This window comes from Trichosurus vulpecula, chromosome 2, assembly GCF_011100635.1.
Source record: "Trichosurus vulpecula isolate mTriVul1 chromosome 2, mTriVul1.pri, whole genome shotgun sequence".
Classification (NCBI taxonomy): domain Eukaryota; kingdom Metazoa; phylum Chordata; class Mammalia; order Diprotodontia; family Phalangeridae; genus Trichosurus; species Trichosurus vulpecula.
The window spans coordinates 394,352,833-394,369,762 of record NC_050574.1 but is presented as its reverse complement, the minus strand read 5'-3'; the positions used below and the strand labels follow the sequence as shown (position 1 = coordinate 394,369,762).

General features: G+C 38.8%; 1 protein-coding gene across 2 annotated transcripts in view; it reads left to right on the top strand.

Moving 5' to 3' along the window:
• The window catches only part of CYFIP1 (cytoplasmic FMR1 interacting protein 1), a 177,417-nt gene that overhangs the window by 152,426 nt on the left and 8,061 nt on the right, over positions 1-16,930 (top strand). For both annotated transcript variants that reach the window (XM_036744850.1, XM_036744849.1), the window contains exons 25-26: positions 3,837-3,927; positions 16,696-16,826. In XM_036744850.1, coding sequence (XP_036600745.1) covers positions 3,837-3,927; positions 16,696-16,826 — 222 coding nt within the window. The remainder of the gene's footprint in view (positions 1-3,836; positions 3,928-16,695; positions 16,827-16,930) is intronic.

Here is a 16,930-nt window from a genome sequence, read left to right as displayed (position 1 = left end):
AAATAGATTTTTATTGACATCTGGTGCTTTTACATCACCCCCATTTCTCTCTGTGTCCTTCCCCACTTGCCCTCCCAAAGTACCATCCCTTCTAACAGAGAATAATTTTTTAAAATAAGGAAAAAGGGGGGAAAAATCCCTCAGCAAAACTGCATTAAAAAACTCCACTGTTATATACAGTGTTTCACACCCATGAACATCCACTTCTGCACAAGAGTTAAGGAAAATGTCTTTTCGCATCCTTTCTTTGAGTCTAAGCTTGATCTTTATAGTATCACAACATTCAGTTTCTTCTGTTTTGTGGTTTGTGTTCTTTCCATTTACATTCTTTTAGCCCATTTATATGTTGTTTTCTTTATTTCACTTTGAGTCACTTCATATAGGTCTTACCACACTAATCTCTGTTCATCATGTTCATCTTATAACATAATCATATTCCATTGCATTTCATATAGTACCATTTACTTAGCTTTTCCCCAATCAGTAGGCATTTGCCTCGTTTGTAGTACTTTGCGAACACAGAAAAGTGCTGCTATAATAGATTTTGGTGTATATGGAAGGGCTCCCCCCCAACCTTTTTTTTTTTCCTCAGTGACTTCCTTGTGGCATATTTTTAGGTCAAAGAGTATCAGCATTTTGATCCATTTAATTTGTATAATTCCAGATTATTTTCCAAAACAGTTGAACTAATTCACAGTTCTACTAGTAATGCATCAGTATACCCATCTTTCTACAGCCCCTACAACACTAATCATTTGATTCCAATGTGTTTAATGGATACTTAATCTTACTGATATGGAGGGGTTATAGAATTCCTTCACCAGTACAGATTGCAATTCTTCCATTCTTTTTCTTACTATAAAATTCCTGTCATTGTCTTTCTTCCGTAGAAGATCCACCAGACACACTCAGCAATATGTACCAAGATATCCCTCGGCCTAAATCCATCTTTTATCTCTGATTCTTTCTTCATGACTGGCTCATCTCCTTTTTCAGTCATTCATGCTTTTGATGATATCTTTCACATTTCTTCAAATATAGGTTATCATTGATAAAATGCTACATATAACCTATTTATATCCACCATATATGTATGTTGCCTTTTGTGATTCACAGGCTTATACTATCACTGTGAGATTGTTAGTGTTAGATAATAGACCCATAAATCCAGAGCTGGGAGGGACCCCAGGCCATCTAGCCCAGCCCCTTCATTCTACCGATGAAGAAACTGAGGGCCAGAGGTTGAGTGACTTCCTCAAAGTGACAGAGTTGGGTTTTGAACCCGAGTTTTGAACCTACAAACCCAGTACCTTTTCTGCTACACCACAACGATGGCTATTTAGGAGTAAATTCTAGTATTGTATCACTTTGAAGACTGGGAGATCTCCAATATCCAGGAACCTTGCCAAAGGACTTTCAAAGAGGTTGAACGTAAGGGAGTCAAAAAGTTCTTAGCAATAATTTGGTAGTGGCAGTGGTGCCCCTGGAGTTGTGCAAGGAAAGCATACTTGGCAATTTCCTCTTTCTGGGCTTGCTTTTAAAATATTCCTTCAGTAATATCTTTACAAAAAAAATTTCAATTACCAGAAATTTATCTCCACCCCTGGTCCATTGTCGGTGGCGGGGAGGGGGGAGAGAAGAAATCCTTGTGACAAATATGCAGTCAGGCAAAACAAATTCTTACTTTGGCCACATTGCCCACCCTATCACAAAAACATTTATCATTCTCTACCCTGAGTTCCTTTTCTCTCAGAAGATGGGTAGCCGCCTTTCAACATCAGTCTTTTGGAATCATGGTTGGTGATTCTGTCAGTTGGAGTACTTAACATCTTTCAAAGTTGTTTGTCTTTCTACTGCAGTAAAAAGAGTGTTGCTCAGGTTACAGTCCTTAATTAAAAGGATTTGTTTGGTAAATCTTGAATTCAGTCAAAAGGCCTAGCCCAGGGACCTGGAAGGTGATGTGTTCCCCACCACTGGTCTTGGGTATGGAAAAGTTTGAGACGCGTTGTCGCAGCACTAGGTTTATTCTGAGCAAAAGCTTCTGCTTTTGTCGATCTCTGGTTCTCTGAGTCATAGGGGCTGCTGCCTTAAAATGGCTAACATCCTAACTATAGATAGGCCTTTGGCAGTTGGACCAACCCTCAGATACGGTGAGTCAAAATGAATTTAAAATAAATCCCTGGGACCCAGGACTTTCCTCCAACAACAATATAATCAGGGGAGACCTAAGAGTAGCAGTTGAAGTCGAAAGGATTTATGAGGATCGAGTTAATATTTGTAAAGTGCTTTATAGCAAGGTGTTCAGTGCAAAAGCATTTTCCCTTTGGCAGTGCCAGAAGTATTTTCCAGACTCACCAAAGAATCCTTTGAGGTAGTTAAAGGCTCACTGGTATTACTTCCATCTTAATAATAGTATAGAAATTGAAGCACAGAGGAGCAGATTAATTTATCTTAGGCCAGTTAGCAAGTCAGTAGCAATTCAGGCATAAACCTTAGGCCTCTTAACTCTCTACAAATACACAAGATGTTTAATAACATTTAATACTGGCCGTGTTAAATGAGTTTTATAAGAAAAAGAAATGATAATCATAGTATGGATCATGGATGTGGAGCTGGAAGTGACTTGCCCAGATCACCCAGCTCATGAGTTTCCGAGGTAGGATTTGAACTCAAGTCCAGTGCTCTGTTGCATCTTGTCCAACACGTCACACTTGATAGTAAGCATCCAGGGTTGAATTTGAACCCAGATCCTCTGATTCCAGAACTTTCTACCATTATGAAACCTCCTCATCATTGAAGCCCTTGTCTTTAGGTCTAAGGACAACATTACTAATGAATTTGAAGATGTACCATGTAGAACAGAAATAACAGACATAAGGGGCCCAACACTCCAGAGTGCTGCTGAAACCAGATGAAGATGTAATTGGGAAATGTTTAATAAAATAAATAAAAATACATAGATGATGTTGATTTATGGTTTTCTAAATCGGCATGCTGTCAGCAGGCGATTCTTATATACAGTTTAGTGGTGCTGTTTCTATTTGAATTTGATATCCTTGAGGTTAGCGTCTCTATCATTGTTATCATCTTTAGTGCCTACACACTGTGGGGGAGGGGGTGCAGACCCTGTAGTTTCATAATGAAGTGTGATAATGGTTCATAATGAACCATTTCAGTAGGTAGGAGCCTTTAGTAGATAAGGGGAGATCAACCTCTAAGCTCAGCTGCCATCTCTGCATCATGAATCTTTGGCAGTCACATCATAACAGGGAGCAGAAATTCTCAGCTTCTGAGGAAGCTGCCTGGCATAAATGGAATGGAATGTATTTGCACCATCAGAAACAACCACTCTGAAGAATTCCAGAAAATGGGAAGGATTGTATTAACTGTGCAAACTAAGAAAAAAGAGAATAATGTAAATGCAGTGACTGCAAGTAACACAAGTAAAATAGCATTAGAGGCAGCCAAGCTCAGTTTAATTGCATTGACCAGTCTTGGGCCTAAGAGAAGAGATGATAAAACACATTTCCCTTCTCAGTAGAGAGATGTGAGGAACTGTGGTACAGAATGTTGCATCCAAACAGACAAATATTTTGTTGCTCAGTTTTTCTTACCTGTTTTTCTTCATTTACTGGGAAGGTTCAGTGGAAGGTAGGTTGAAAAATGTAACTGGGGGTGAATATTTGGAGCCACATCAGCTCATGGAAACTGTCTTCTAATGTTTAGGGGATGTGATCTGTTAGTGTCTGGAGCGCTCACATTGGTGAAATCAGACCTTATGATTTACCACAGTATTCGTAGTAACACAAGTTTACCAATGTTTCTGTTCCCTGCAGTTGCAAGGTACCATTCTTCAGTATGTGAAGACATTGATGGAAGTGATGCCAAAGATATGTCGATTGCCCAGACATGAGTATGGCTCTCCAGGTGAGTGAGAGAGACAGAAAGAGAGTGTGTGTGTGCGCGCTCGTGAGTGTGCGTGCGTGCGTGCACACTCATGCATGCTCTATCCCCTTTCCTTATTGAAATGCAGTTTAAATAAGCTGTTAACAATTAACTGGACTGCCTCCATGAGTTAAGCAACAAGTTTTTATTAAGTATCTACTATGCCTTCAGGCACTGGGGCTGTAAGTACAAAGAATGAAATAGTCCCTACTTTCAAAAGGCTTCCATTCTAATGGAGAGGACCGGTACATATACTATACCTCACATATTGCACAAACATAAAGCAAATAAATATAAACATATACAAAGTAGTTGGAGGTAGTTTTGGAGGGAACATTTGGGGTCAGGAAAGATTTCATTCAGAAGACTGTGTGCTTGAGTTGGTTCTTGAAGGAAGAGAGGGAATCTGTAAAGCAGAGGTAAAAAAGGGTGTCTTTTCTAGACATGTGGCATGGCCGGTGCAAAGACTAGGAGAGGAGGTGGAGTGGTTTCGTGAGAAATGGAGAGAAGGCCAGTTTGGCTGGATCAGAGAGTGAGGGAGAGGAAAATAATGTTCAGTGAGGCTGACAAAATAAGTGGAAAGACCTATCTGTATCTTTATGACCCATCAAATTGATGGCTTTGAAATGAGTGTCTAAATTCTTTATTGAATTCTGATGGGGAAAGGAGAAAGTGTGGGCTGGTATTATTAAGTCATCTGGTTTGTGTTCGAAGAAAATTAATGCTAAGATGAAGCTAGGATTCCCTGTTCTCAAGGAATCCACTGTTTGTTAGTGATGTTCAGGTTTGGGGAGAAGGGTGTGATGCCAAAAAAGCAGTCTCTAGCCATATGCGATTATATCTTACTTTTCTCATCTTTGCTTTTGGATCTGATCCATTTGGAAACTCAGGCATTTGCAGGTACATTTGAGAGGCAGCCCCCAGGAAGGAGGAAGGATAGACATGAAAGGCCTGTTTCATTCCTATATTTATATTAGTTGTAATAACAAATCGCAGACCCAGGTCAGCCACCTTATTACCCTCTTTGCAGAGGGAGTAGAGACCTTTATTTAAATCCAAGGCTCTTTCCACTTTGTATCACTTTCTTTTGAAACCCTAGCTCAATATATTCATCCACTTACGAGTCTCTTCTATGTGGTGCCACTCCCACTTCTCTTGCCTGAGGGAGTTTCATTAGCCCCATCCCAGAATGAAATGTCTTGACCTCTGGCTCCAGTGCCTTGAAGTACACTGAATCCCTGCTTATTTCTGGAGCAGTCTGGTTTCTTTTTGCTTAATGGCTACACATCAGATTTTACCTTTAAGTAATTTAGCAGTCCCTGAGTTTTATTCCCCAAATCAGATGCTTCATTAGGAGGGCTTTATTAGGTTTGATTGATTAAATAAGACTCTAACCATTCCAGGCTGTTTTTACAGATTTTTCTTCTAATGAGAGTTCATCCCTACTTAAAGGAACATAAGCTACAGATGGGCATATTAGGTCTTTAGGAACCTTAACCAAAGATTCTGTTCCCATGGTAACAGTCTTAAAGTGGCTTGCAAGCATACTTATTTTGGGGCTATTCAAATAGACAGTTTTAATGATTTCAACAACATAGTCTCATCTTTTAGTGAAAATTGAACCTCGCAGGAGTCTTTTATCTTTACAAAGAAAACAAGTTTCTTTCTTTAAAAAAAATTTCTTTTCCTTGAAAGATATAAAATGAAACTATTTTCCTTGCTTGGTAAAGTAATTGAGTTTGACGGTTGACATCATCTGTGATGGGTTGTAAAATGTTCTCACGTATCATAAATTTCTAATAGAACTGTTTTTCAAAGCCAGTTCTCTGTCACAAAGCTTTCCTACATCCCTGACACATAGGGGAGTGTGTGTGTGTGTGTGTGTGTGTGTGTGTCCAGTGTTTGTACTCACAAGAGAAAATCAGAGATTCCAACATTAAATAGTAAATAATAGCATTTATGTAGCAGGTTGATACAGCACTCCTCATTTTATCCTTGAAATAATCCTGGGAGGTGTAGGGGCTCTTATGACCTCTATTTTAAAGATGAGGAAACTGAAGCTGAGAAAACTTATGACCCTAACAAGTCATTTCTCTTCTGTTTGCCTCAGTTTCCTCAGGCGTGAAACAGGAATCTCAAGTACCTACCTCCCAGGGTTGTTGTGAGGATAAAACAAAATACTACATGCTAAATACTTTACAAATATTATCTCATTTTGTCCTTAGGCATTTGATAAATATTAATTTCCTTCCTTTCTTCCTTCCCTTCCTTCCAGTGCCTAGTAAATATCTGAGGCAGGATTCAAATCATCTTCCTAACACCATGTTATCCACAGTGCCACTTTAGATGCCTAAAGGAGCCAAAATTTTAATATTTCTATTGGTTGGGTGGAAGGAAAGTTAGAAAAGACAGAGAGACGGGAGGAAAGATGAGAGAATGGTGTTAACAAGAACTTTAAGTGAAAGTTTTCTGTCTGTAGTCTGAGAAATATTTGTCTTGGAGGCAGGGACTAGACCTGTGATTTTATTGGTATAGGGAACTCCTGGGTAAGTACCTCCACCAATGCAGGGCAATACCTTCTCTGCAACTTCTAGTCTTAGAGAGTTGTCCAGAGCACTGAGAGGCTGGAGTACATGATCAGGTCACACAGCTAGTATGTGTCAGAGGCGGCACTTGAAACCCAGGGCTTCCCATTTTTGACGCTGCCTTTATATCCACTCTGCCACCAAGGTAAGATATATTACGCCATAGGTTTAACTGAGTTGTCAGGATTTGGGGCATTGAGTCATTCGTTGAAATTCAAGCTATCACTGTAGCAGCACAGTACAATGGACTTTCTCCTACCATCTTGGCTAGAGAAGTAAAGGGATGCATGCATTTTTCAGTTACTCTGTGGTCAGCACTGTTTTAGGGCACCAAGGGAGTTATAAATGAAATCTTTACATGGTCCTTGCTTTCCAGAAGATTGTAAACTAGGGGACATAATACACATGTAAAAAGTCAACTAAAGATACAAAATGGTATGAGATTAAGTGCTAGAATGAGTGGACCAGACAGTAAATACCAGAAAAGTTTAGAAAAGCCAGAAAACTCTGTAGCTTGGTATAGTGCCTGCTATATAGTAGATGCTTAATAAATGTTTATTGATTGACTAGTTGGAGAGGGCCTTAGGTAGAAGGCAAGACTTGAGTTGGACCATGAAGGCTATGAATTTGGATGAAGAGGAGAGATGAATTAATGAAGGCCTTCTAGCAGAGAATACCATCAAGAAAGTTTTGAAGCATAGTATATATGATGAGGGAGCAGTGAGGAAGTGGGTCAGACTATAGCAGAGGGTTCTTGAAGAAAGAGTGGGAGGTAAAGTTGGGAAAATTTGAGGGGACAAGATTGTGAAAGGTCTTAAATGCCAGCCTGAGGAATTAGTGTTAGCTGTACAAAGATAGTTAGGCTGGGTAGTCCTTGAAATTCTTGGTCATAATCACTGCCCTTCAGCACTCCTCACATTGTGAACGCAGATTTCCAAAATTCTACCCATTCTCAAGTGTTACTCGGCTGCTTTGCGTCAGAGCTGAAATGTGGCATCTGCCACGCAAACTCTTTAGTGATAGCAGTTGGGGTGCAGAAATGGGAGGCCAACATTTGGTGGATCCCCTCTGCTTTACTTGGTTTATTTATTTTCACCAGCCTGTTTTTAATGAGGACTGTTACACATGAGTAATAGGAAATGCTGTCCTGAACGCTGTACTTTCCCCCTTCTTGCTGACATCAGAATTAGAACCTTCCCCTTAACAAAGCATTTGTCTTTCAAACACCTTGGAAAACTCTTCAGCCCGTGGCATTTAGTCAGACAAGGGTAGCTGCTTTCAGAAGAAGTGTTTTTCAGGTTTGTCCTTTTAATAAACTTGATGACAGAAGCTTTTCTGCTGCTTAATCATTTTATGGAAATCTCCTCCAAACTCCCAAGCAAGCTGTGATGCTGATGCACCCATGAAAGGTCATCATGGTACTTTGAACACAGTGGATGTTTGAAGAATGAACCATTTCAGAACCATAGCTTGATGGAGGTTCTTGACTGCCTTTAGTGTGGTTATGTTTTATCTTGGTGCCTTTGATAAACACTGTTAAGTACAAAAACAGAGATGACCTTTTTTTTCTTTTTTTTTTGCATAAAATCAGTGGCCTACTGAAAAAAAAAATTGATTCCTAAGCTCTGCATTGGGACAGTTGCTGCTAACACTGCATAGCACGAGAGTGGGGCAACCTGCATTTTGGTGCCCATGTGCTCCTTCCTCTGTCCTTAGGTACTGATTTTGCTGATGCCAAGATTTTAGATTTAAAAGAGAACTCAGAGGTCATCTATTCTAACCCATTTATTTAGGTAAGGAAACTGAAGTCCAGTGTGGGAGGTGACTTGCCTGAGGTCACACATGAAGTAATAAGTGGAAGAGGCATCATTTGAACCTAGGTCCTCTACCTACCCAACACTCTTTCCTCTGTTATGCTGCCTCCTGAGGATATAGAATTGAAGAGTAGATGGGGGTGGTAGAGGGGGAAGTAAGGGTCACAAATTGATATCTAGCAAATTATCTAGAAAGCCTTTTAGAAGGAGCTGCCACTCCATTAGATTATTTTAGCCCCCAAGAGTTATCAAGAGTTTACCATCCCACTGGCCCTAGAAAAGGAGTTCTTAACCCTTTTGGTGTCATGAACCCCTTTGGCAGTTTGGTGAAGGCTATATGGATGCCTTCTCACACTAAATGCACAAAGTAAAATAAAATACATAGGATTACAAAGGAAACCAATTATATTGAAATATAATTATCAGAATATTTTAAAAATTAATTCACAGACCCCAGGTTAAGAACTCTTGCCCAAGACAGACAAGGCAGGTGATATTTCTATGGCTCTTCCTCTGGAAACACACACCCCTTAGGCATCCTTTCAGGCAGAGGTATTCCACAGGGAGCTTACAAAAGTAGAAGCCAGGACTGCCTATGACAATTTTTAACTCATTAGCTTGCTCTCATTTGACAGCATGTTATATATAAATCAGTAAGCATTTTATTAAAGGACTACTATTTGACAGGCATCATGCTAGGTGCTGAGAATGTAAATACAAAGAATGAAACAATACATGAGAAATATAATCAGAATAAATGTAAAGAGAATATAAAGAAGTATTAACCACAAGGTCATTTGGGAGGGAGGCTAGAACATTTGAGGGGATTCAGGAAGGCCTTCATGTAGAAAGTGATACTTGAGCTGCATTTTGAAGGAAGAAAGGTATTTGCTGAGGCAGAGGTGTAGGAGATGAGACACTGACCATGCCATGTGTCAGACAGGAGCTTTTGGGCTCCAGCCTCTTGCAGGTTCACTCTTGATCTGGGCCCCCGAAAGTACAGCAACAGAGACACAATAAAGGGTTATTTGATTCACTTTATTCTTCTCAGGGGTTGCTGATGATGGGAGCACCAACTCCTACTTAGAGCATCTCCTAATTAATCTTCTCAAAGGGGCAGGCAAGAATGGAAGTTCCAACTCCCACAGGATCCCCTAAGTCTCAGTGGCAGCCAGTGGAGACAAGCACAGCATTGCCTCTTGTGCATTACCCCCTAAGCCTTGATGGGGGCTGGTCAAGGCAGGCACAGCTTTACATTCCTCTGAGTCTGTGCATTCCCTCTTTGGGTTCCCCATTTACTGACCAGTGCTCATTTAATTTATAAGGTAACAGACAAAGAAGGCAGTTTGTCAACACTAGCCTCACAAGTTTATATTAACTTCAGCAATATTGTGATGATTCAGCATAGTGCATGCACAGTAGGTGTTTACAACTAAACTCAAATGTTTACATTATCTTAGGATTATAATACGATGCACAAGTGTGGTGAGACTGTTTACAAGCTATGAGCCTGGGAACTAGTAGATTGTTATGGCTGTGGATCCTAGGAACTAGTATCTTAAAAAGAACAAAATTCACCTTACATACAAGAGGTAAGAGAGGCTATTCTAGACACAGGAGAAAACCAATGCAAAGATAAAGACAGGAGATGGAATGCTACAGAAAGAAAGTGAGTTTGGCTGTACCACAGAACTTGTGAAGAGGAGTAAAATCAAAGGTTGGACCAGATAGTTTAAAGCCCAGTTGTGTATCTGGGCTGTGTGTGTATTTTAATTATACTTAACAAAAAATGGCCTATGATTTTTGTAGCGTAGAGAACTCATGGTAAGATACTACCACTAGCAGTGGCAGATTGGCAGCAATTTTGCCTCTCACACTGTAGTACAGTGCAGTGCAGCGTAGTGGAAAAAGCAGCCAGTATGTATCAGATGTGGTTCTTTAATCCAAATCTTCTTCATCTGGGGCTGACCCTTTATTCACTAAACCACACTGTCTCATTGTAAGTATAATACTGTAATTATACAGCTGGTGATTACCTATGCTCAGCACAGAGGTTAGAGGGCCCTGGCATTCACTTGAAGGAGTTTTTAATCTGCATAAATATGTTTAGTTGGGTGGGGGAAGAGGCATAGGAGGGGATGTCCTAGGCAGTATTATGGACCTACCCCTAGCTTCCAAGTCTTGATCATACCTGAAGGTGAAACTATGAATGTTGGAGAGTGGGAGGTCACTGGATAAATTCTATCTTCTCTTGCAATCCAAAGGTATTGATTCATGTGGAATACTACTAATGAAGATTGTCAGGATTACTGATTCTAGGAAAGTAAATTTGCCAAGAAAAAGGACAATAAATCAAGTCCTAGCAAATGTGTGTGTATTGATTTTTTTTTCCCCACAGATATTTGAACAATAAAACCCAACTCTTTAAAGCCAGATCCACTCAGGTGTAGACTTCCTGGGATCAGGGACTGCTTGTTTTTTGTCTTAGTATCCTCAGTGCTTAGCACAGTGTTTTACATAGAGTAGGTGTTTAATAAATGCTTATTGAATGAATATGGACCCTGAGAAGCAGCTGAACTCTTAATCAGAATAAACAGTCTTGGTTCTAGAGCATGGATAATAAAAATCACCTCCATTATAGGAGGGTGGAGGACTAGAGATGGGAAATGCTTTATGCTGTCTCAGCTAGATAGTCACTGTGTTTTGGTTTTGCTTCAGTGTTTTTCTGTTTTTGCAAGGAAAAGTGGTGTAAAACAAAGCAACAATATATTTTTTAAGTACCATTTAGAATACAAGTGCTGCTTTGTCTTTGGAAAATATATTTACTTAAACATAATATGCTACTCTGAAGTAAAACTATAAGGTGTGTCCCCTATTCTTTTTGGTATTTTCAGTTGAGAATGATTTGAACTTGTTCCAGGATTCTCATACAAAAAAATTGGGGTGCCCTGCCCACTCAGTCGCATCTGAAATAAGGCAAATCTCCAGTCCTTATTCCCTCTTTGGATTTTTGAGGTTGGGTCATTTTGTTATGATTCAGTGATTTTCTGGTTATGGATTGTTTCATAACGAGGAGGAGCCACCCTCCTACCTTAAGGGTAAAAGGATCAGAGTACTGCCTGGAGGGGGTGGTCAGAGTTGCTGTTTCCTAATCCTTCAGCTGCCATTTCAGGGAACGGATTAAATTCAACCTCCCAGTTAAAAAAATACTAAATTAATTATCTGGTATTTCCTAGTGGACTCTAGTTTTAACCTAACCATCAGAAATAATCTGGGCAAAATCCTATCCCACCCTCCTGGAGGTGATTTGAATTGGATAAAAATAGCTGATAAACCACAGATTTAGAGATGACTATTAAAGGAGAGTGGGAACTGTATTAAAAAGTCATTTAAGGGAAAGTACCTATGAAATAGCTAGTCCTAAGGAAATATGATCTTAAGCCAGAGCTGCATATCATATTTATTTGTGGCACCTGCCTATTATGTTGTGGGTACCTAGAGGTAAATTAAACAGTTTGCACCTTGTTTTGTGCAAGACATGATGCTAGGATTAGAGAATAAGTAGCTACAATGCAGAATTTTATCTTAAGGATCAATATTCAAATGAATAAGGGGAAGCATGTAAAAACATCTGTGATAAAAGGAAACAATTCAGTAAATACAAATTTACTGAATACATATTATAGGACTATGGGAAATTTGAGTAGAGAGATGACTTACTTAAGAATTCAGGAAAAGGTACGTGGAATAGGTGACCCCTGAGTTGGGCCCGGAGGAGGGAGTTTATCCAAGGCATGGGGGATAGTATAACCAAAGGCACAGACATGGCAGAGGAAGATGAAGGAGCAGAATGGAGGACAGTACAGCGACATATGTGAAAGGGAGTGATGTGAAATAAGACTGTAAATGTACATTGAAGACAGTTTATGGAAAGTTTAAATATCAGGAGTAGGGCTTTTATACTTGTTTCAGAAGGCAACAAATGGGGAACCATGTTAGGGTTTTTGAGTAGAGTGTGACTTAAGTAGAATAATATGTTCAGAGGTCTGCATGGGCAGTGGTATGTGAATAATTGGAAGATGAGGTAACCACTTAGTATATTTCAATATCTAGATCAGTGGTTCTCAAAGTGTGTTCCAGGGACCCCTGGGAGTCCCTAAGACCCTTTCAGGGGTTCTGTAAAGTATAAATTATTTTCATAATGATACTAAGCCATTTTAATTTTAATTTCAAATATGGTAAAATATTCATAGGTATGGCTCACATAAATAAAAGCTCTTTGATGGAATCCTTAATAATTTTTTAATTGTAAAGAGATCCTGAGATAAAAAAAAACTCTAGATCAAAAAAGATTAGGGCCTTAACTAAAGTTAAAGAGCTAGCAGGGGAACCATGGCAGCACAGTGTTACAGAAAGGAGATAAAAATATCAAGGCAATGGGAGAACGGGAGAATTACCCAGTGTCAAATGCTGAATTCCTTGTCAAGGAATATGAGAACACAATGGAGAAAAAGGCCATTAGATATAGCATTTCTACATAGTAACCACAAAATTCTGGAGGAAATGATAGTGAAATCCCATTCAAAATAACTACAAAATTGGAACATCAATTCAGTAAGACACATTTTATGGCAAATACTTACAAAACAAAGACTTAAAAAGAGTTGGAGGGGTATCCATACCTCATGCCTAGACTGCTCCAATATAATTTTTAAAAGTGATGATACTTACATTAGAAGTTGAAAAACTCTTAGATTTAGAGCTGGAGAGGTCCTTTATATCCTATCAAATCCAGCACCCTTATCTTAAGATGAAAGAAACTGAGTCACAGAGAGGTTAAATGATTTGCCCAAGAGGTCAGATTTGAATCTAGGTCTTCCTGATTGAGTCTAGTGGACTATGTGATGCTGCTTGCTTTCTTGAGTAAATTGATTTATCAACAGTCAGTACTATATCAATTTAATTTACAAGATGGTTACTTTATAAGATTGGGCAAAATAATAAAATTCATTTCAAGAGAAAAGAAGCATAGAATCTTAAGAGAAATAATGAAAAGGGTAGGAATAAGGAGGGGATAGCATTTCCAGATCTCAAATTATAAAGCAGCAATCTTCAAAAAGTATATGGTACTGATTAAAAATAAAAAAGTGAATGAACAGAACAGACTAGATAAGCAAGAATTAGAAATAAATTCAGTAGCCCAATGTTTATTTAAAACCCAAGAACCTTTGACAGGAACTGCTGAGAAAACTAGAAAAGCAATTTCCTCTTCTCCTTGTGAAAAAAAGTATAGACCAAAGTCTTAAACTTTATAGTGCAAAAAGTTCCAAACTAAATATAAAAGGTCACATCTTTTTTTATATATGTATATAATAGAGGAAAATAAATGGAAGATACCTTTTTTACTCTAAGGGGAGAATTTTTAGTCAAGAAGAGGTACAGGTGATCATAGAAGATATAAAAGGTAATTTTAGCTACATAAAGTAGAAAAGCTTTTGCATCAACAAATCAAGGCTAAGAAAACTCTCAATTGAGGGAAAATAAATTTTGCCTCTTGATATCTCTGATTAAGGACTAATATCCAAGATATGTAGAAAATAAACACAAATCGAACCATAGGCCACTTCTTTGCGGATAAATTGTTAAAAGATATGGATAGTTTCAAAAGAAGTTTGAAAATATTAACTATATGAAAGCTAGCTCCAAATCACTAAAAATTGGAAATGCAAATTAAAACAATTCCCAGGTTTCACTTTGCATGCAGCAAACTGGCAAAAATGACAGAAGACAAAAAAAAGTCAGTGTTGGAAAAACTGAGGAAAGATGGGCACACCAATACAAAAATTAATCAGTGGATCAGACTAAATCAACAAGAATTGGAAACAGTCAACTCAATTTTATAAACACAAGAACAAAACCCCTGGGGAAGGACTCCCTAATAGTTCATACAGTTGAGAAATGTTCCAGTTATTCTGAAAATAGTTTAGACTTATTCCAAAAAGGTGATTAAATAGTTCCTATCCTTTGACCACAAGATTCCATTATTGGACTGTAATGGTAATTTAAATTTGAAGATCTTTCCCACCCATTAATAGTCCATGTGATCTGATTATGTCACAGAAAGCCTAAGTCACATGTGGTGGGAGGAGCTTGTTGACTGAGAGGAACTGGAAGGGTGGAGCAGGAAATTCTCAGAGCAGTTAGAACTGAGGGAGAGCAGTAGCTGTGCTAGCTGTGTTGTGAGTGTGTTTGTGGGAAGGCCTTAGCAGAGGGGCAGAAGGTTATGGGATGTCGAGGCTCCATGCTGTGATAATTGTGTTTTAAGTTCCTTGCTGTTATGATAAAATGATCTCACTGGTTTTGAGAGTTGGTTGCTGCTTGGATGAGTTGGACTTACTGGTTATGAGATTTGGTCCTCTGGTGTCTGAATAAATGTTTTACTTCTACCTTCTATATGGAGAGTCTCTCATATTTTGTGATACAGAACTACATAGACATATTCACAATTATCGCTGATGTGTTTATTGCCTTGCCAACTCATTTGGCATCACAAACAGGATTGCAAGGTATAAGATCCCTATTGGACATATACCCCAAAGAAGGCAAAGACAAAAATAAAGGTCTCATATACACTGAAATTTTCGTAGCAGTACTTTTTTGTGATAATAAAGAATAGGTAACAAAGTAAGTATACATTAATGGGGGTGGGAGAGATGGGTAAACAAATTGTCACATGAATACAACAGAGTATTATTTCTCAGTAAAACTTACAAACATGAGGAAATCAGACATGTATGAACCTGATGGAGTGTAAAATAAGCAGAATCAATAAAACAATAAACATGGCTATGCAGAAAGTAATAATAACACTATGTAGTTATACTGACCAGTCTTACTCCTAGAGAAGATTTGAAGAATGTATCTGTCTGCCTTTCATTGGAGAGGTGGTGTTTCCACAGTCCAGCTAGCAGCTTCTGTGGGGGTGTAAGATCCACCCACAGCCAGCACTTGGAAAGCTGCCAACAGCACAGATTCTTTTGATCTGCTTAACTAAGGAAAGCAAGGTGAAGGGGTTTGACAAGCTTACTTTAATTCAGCATAAAAATATCATTCACTCAGTTCAGGGAAAAAAGCCAGCACCCTGAACTTCAGAGCAAATTACAAACAAAGTACAAACATCAACAGATAGACCCAATACAGATTCATAGTTACCAACATCTAGGTTCAGCCTGAGAGCTCAGAACAAGGGCTGGCCCAGAGTCATGCGCGCCACCACTGCTGCACCAAAGAGTTCTCAGTAAGGCTCAATGAATTACTCAAAGGGAACAAAAGCCAAACTATTCAAGGGCACTTGTTGAACTAAGTGCTAAGGAGCCTATTTTGCTTACCAACACAGGTGGGGAACAATGAGTTTGGAATACAGTATCAGATACAGACAATAAAATGGCTTTCCTTACCATTCCTTTTCCTTTTTGAAAAGAAAAGGTTCACTGTGGAAGTAGAGAGCAGTATATCCACAAATGACCAGTATAAAAACAAAAGGCATCAATAAACTTTGTAAAAAAAAAACCAAAACCCTTAGATTCCACAATAAGGAGATCATTAATGAACTTGATGAGACTTTTTTCAGTAGGGCAGTCAAAAGAGGAGTGAAATTGCAGGGTGATGAGCGTTGAGTTTAGTCTGTCTTTCTAGATTGGCAGGTGATGGAGAGGAGAGAGAATGATAGCCTGAAAAGATGTCAGGGTCAAATTTTTTTTTAAAGATAATTAAGACTTTGAGTATGTCTGTACACAGAAGGAAAGGAGAAAGGCAAGGAGGAAAGATTAAAGGCGAGGCAAATGTGGAGGAGTTAGCCTTGACAAAGAGACAATTACACTTTCTGAAATTGGAGTGAAAAGGAAAGGGTAAGTAAGGATTTTGTTTGCTTTCTAGGGGGTAAAGGAGAGTTCGAATTGAATGGATTTGGTAATCTCACATAAGTAGGGGTTAGTCCTCTGCTGAGAGGAAGTGGCACTGCTCAGAGTTGTGTAGTTTTGAAGTAAACATGAACTTTTAGGATTTGGGATTAAGTAATACTTACCACAGAGTATATGAAAAATATCCCTATCAGGGAAGAGAAATGAGGGCTAATCAAGAAAAATCATTTATGGAGAGAAATTTAGAAAATTGAATTGTGTATTACACTCCTGCATCCCACTAGAATGTATCCCTAGAGGCATGTAAACCTCATGGCTAATGTGTATGTGTATGTGTACCTATGTGTGTATTCCATGGGATACATGGGACAGTGGTTTGGGGGTTTTCACTTTCTTCTGTCCAGCATTGACTGGCTCTTTTTGCAATCCTAGGAATCCTGGAGTTTTTCCACCATCAGCTGAAGGACATTGTTGAATATGCAGAACTGAAGACGGTCTGTTTCCAGAACCTAAGGGAAGTGGGAAATGCTGTTCTCTTTTGTCTCCTCATAGAGCAGAGTTTGGTGAGTGTTCAGGATTGTAATCTGAGTTAGAATTTACAAAACTTTGACAATCTTCACTAGTTTTACGAAGTTTTAGAAATCAGATTTTTTTTTAAGGGATTTTT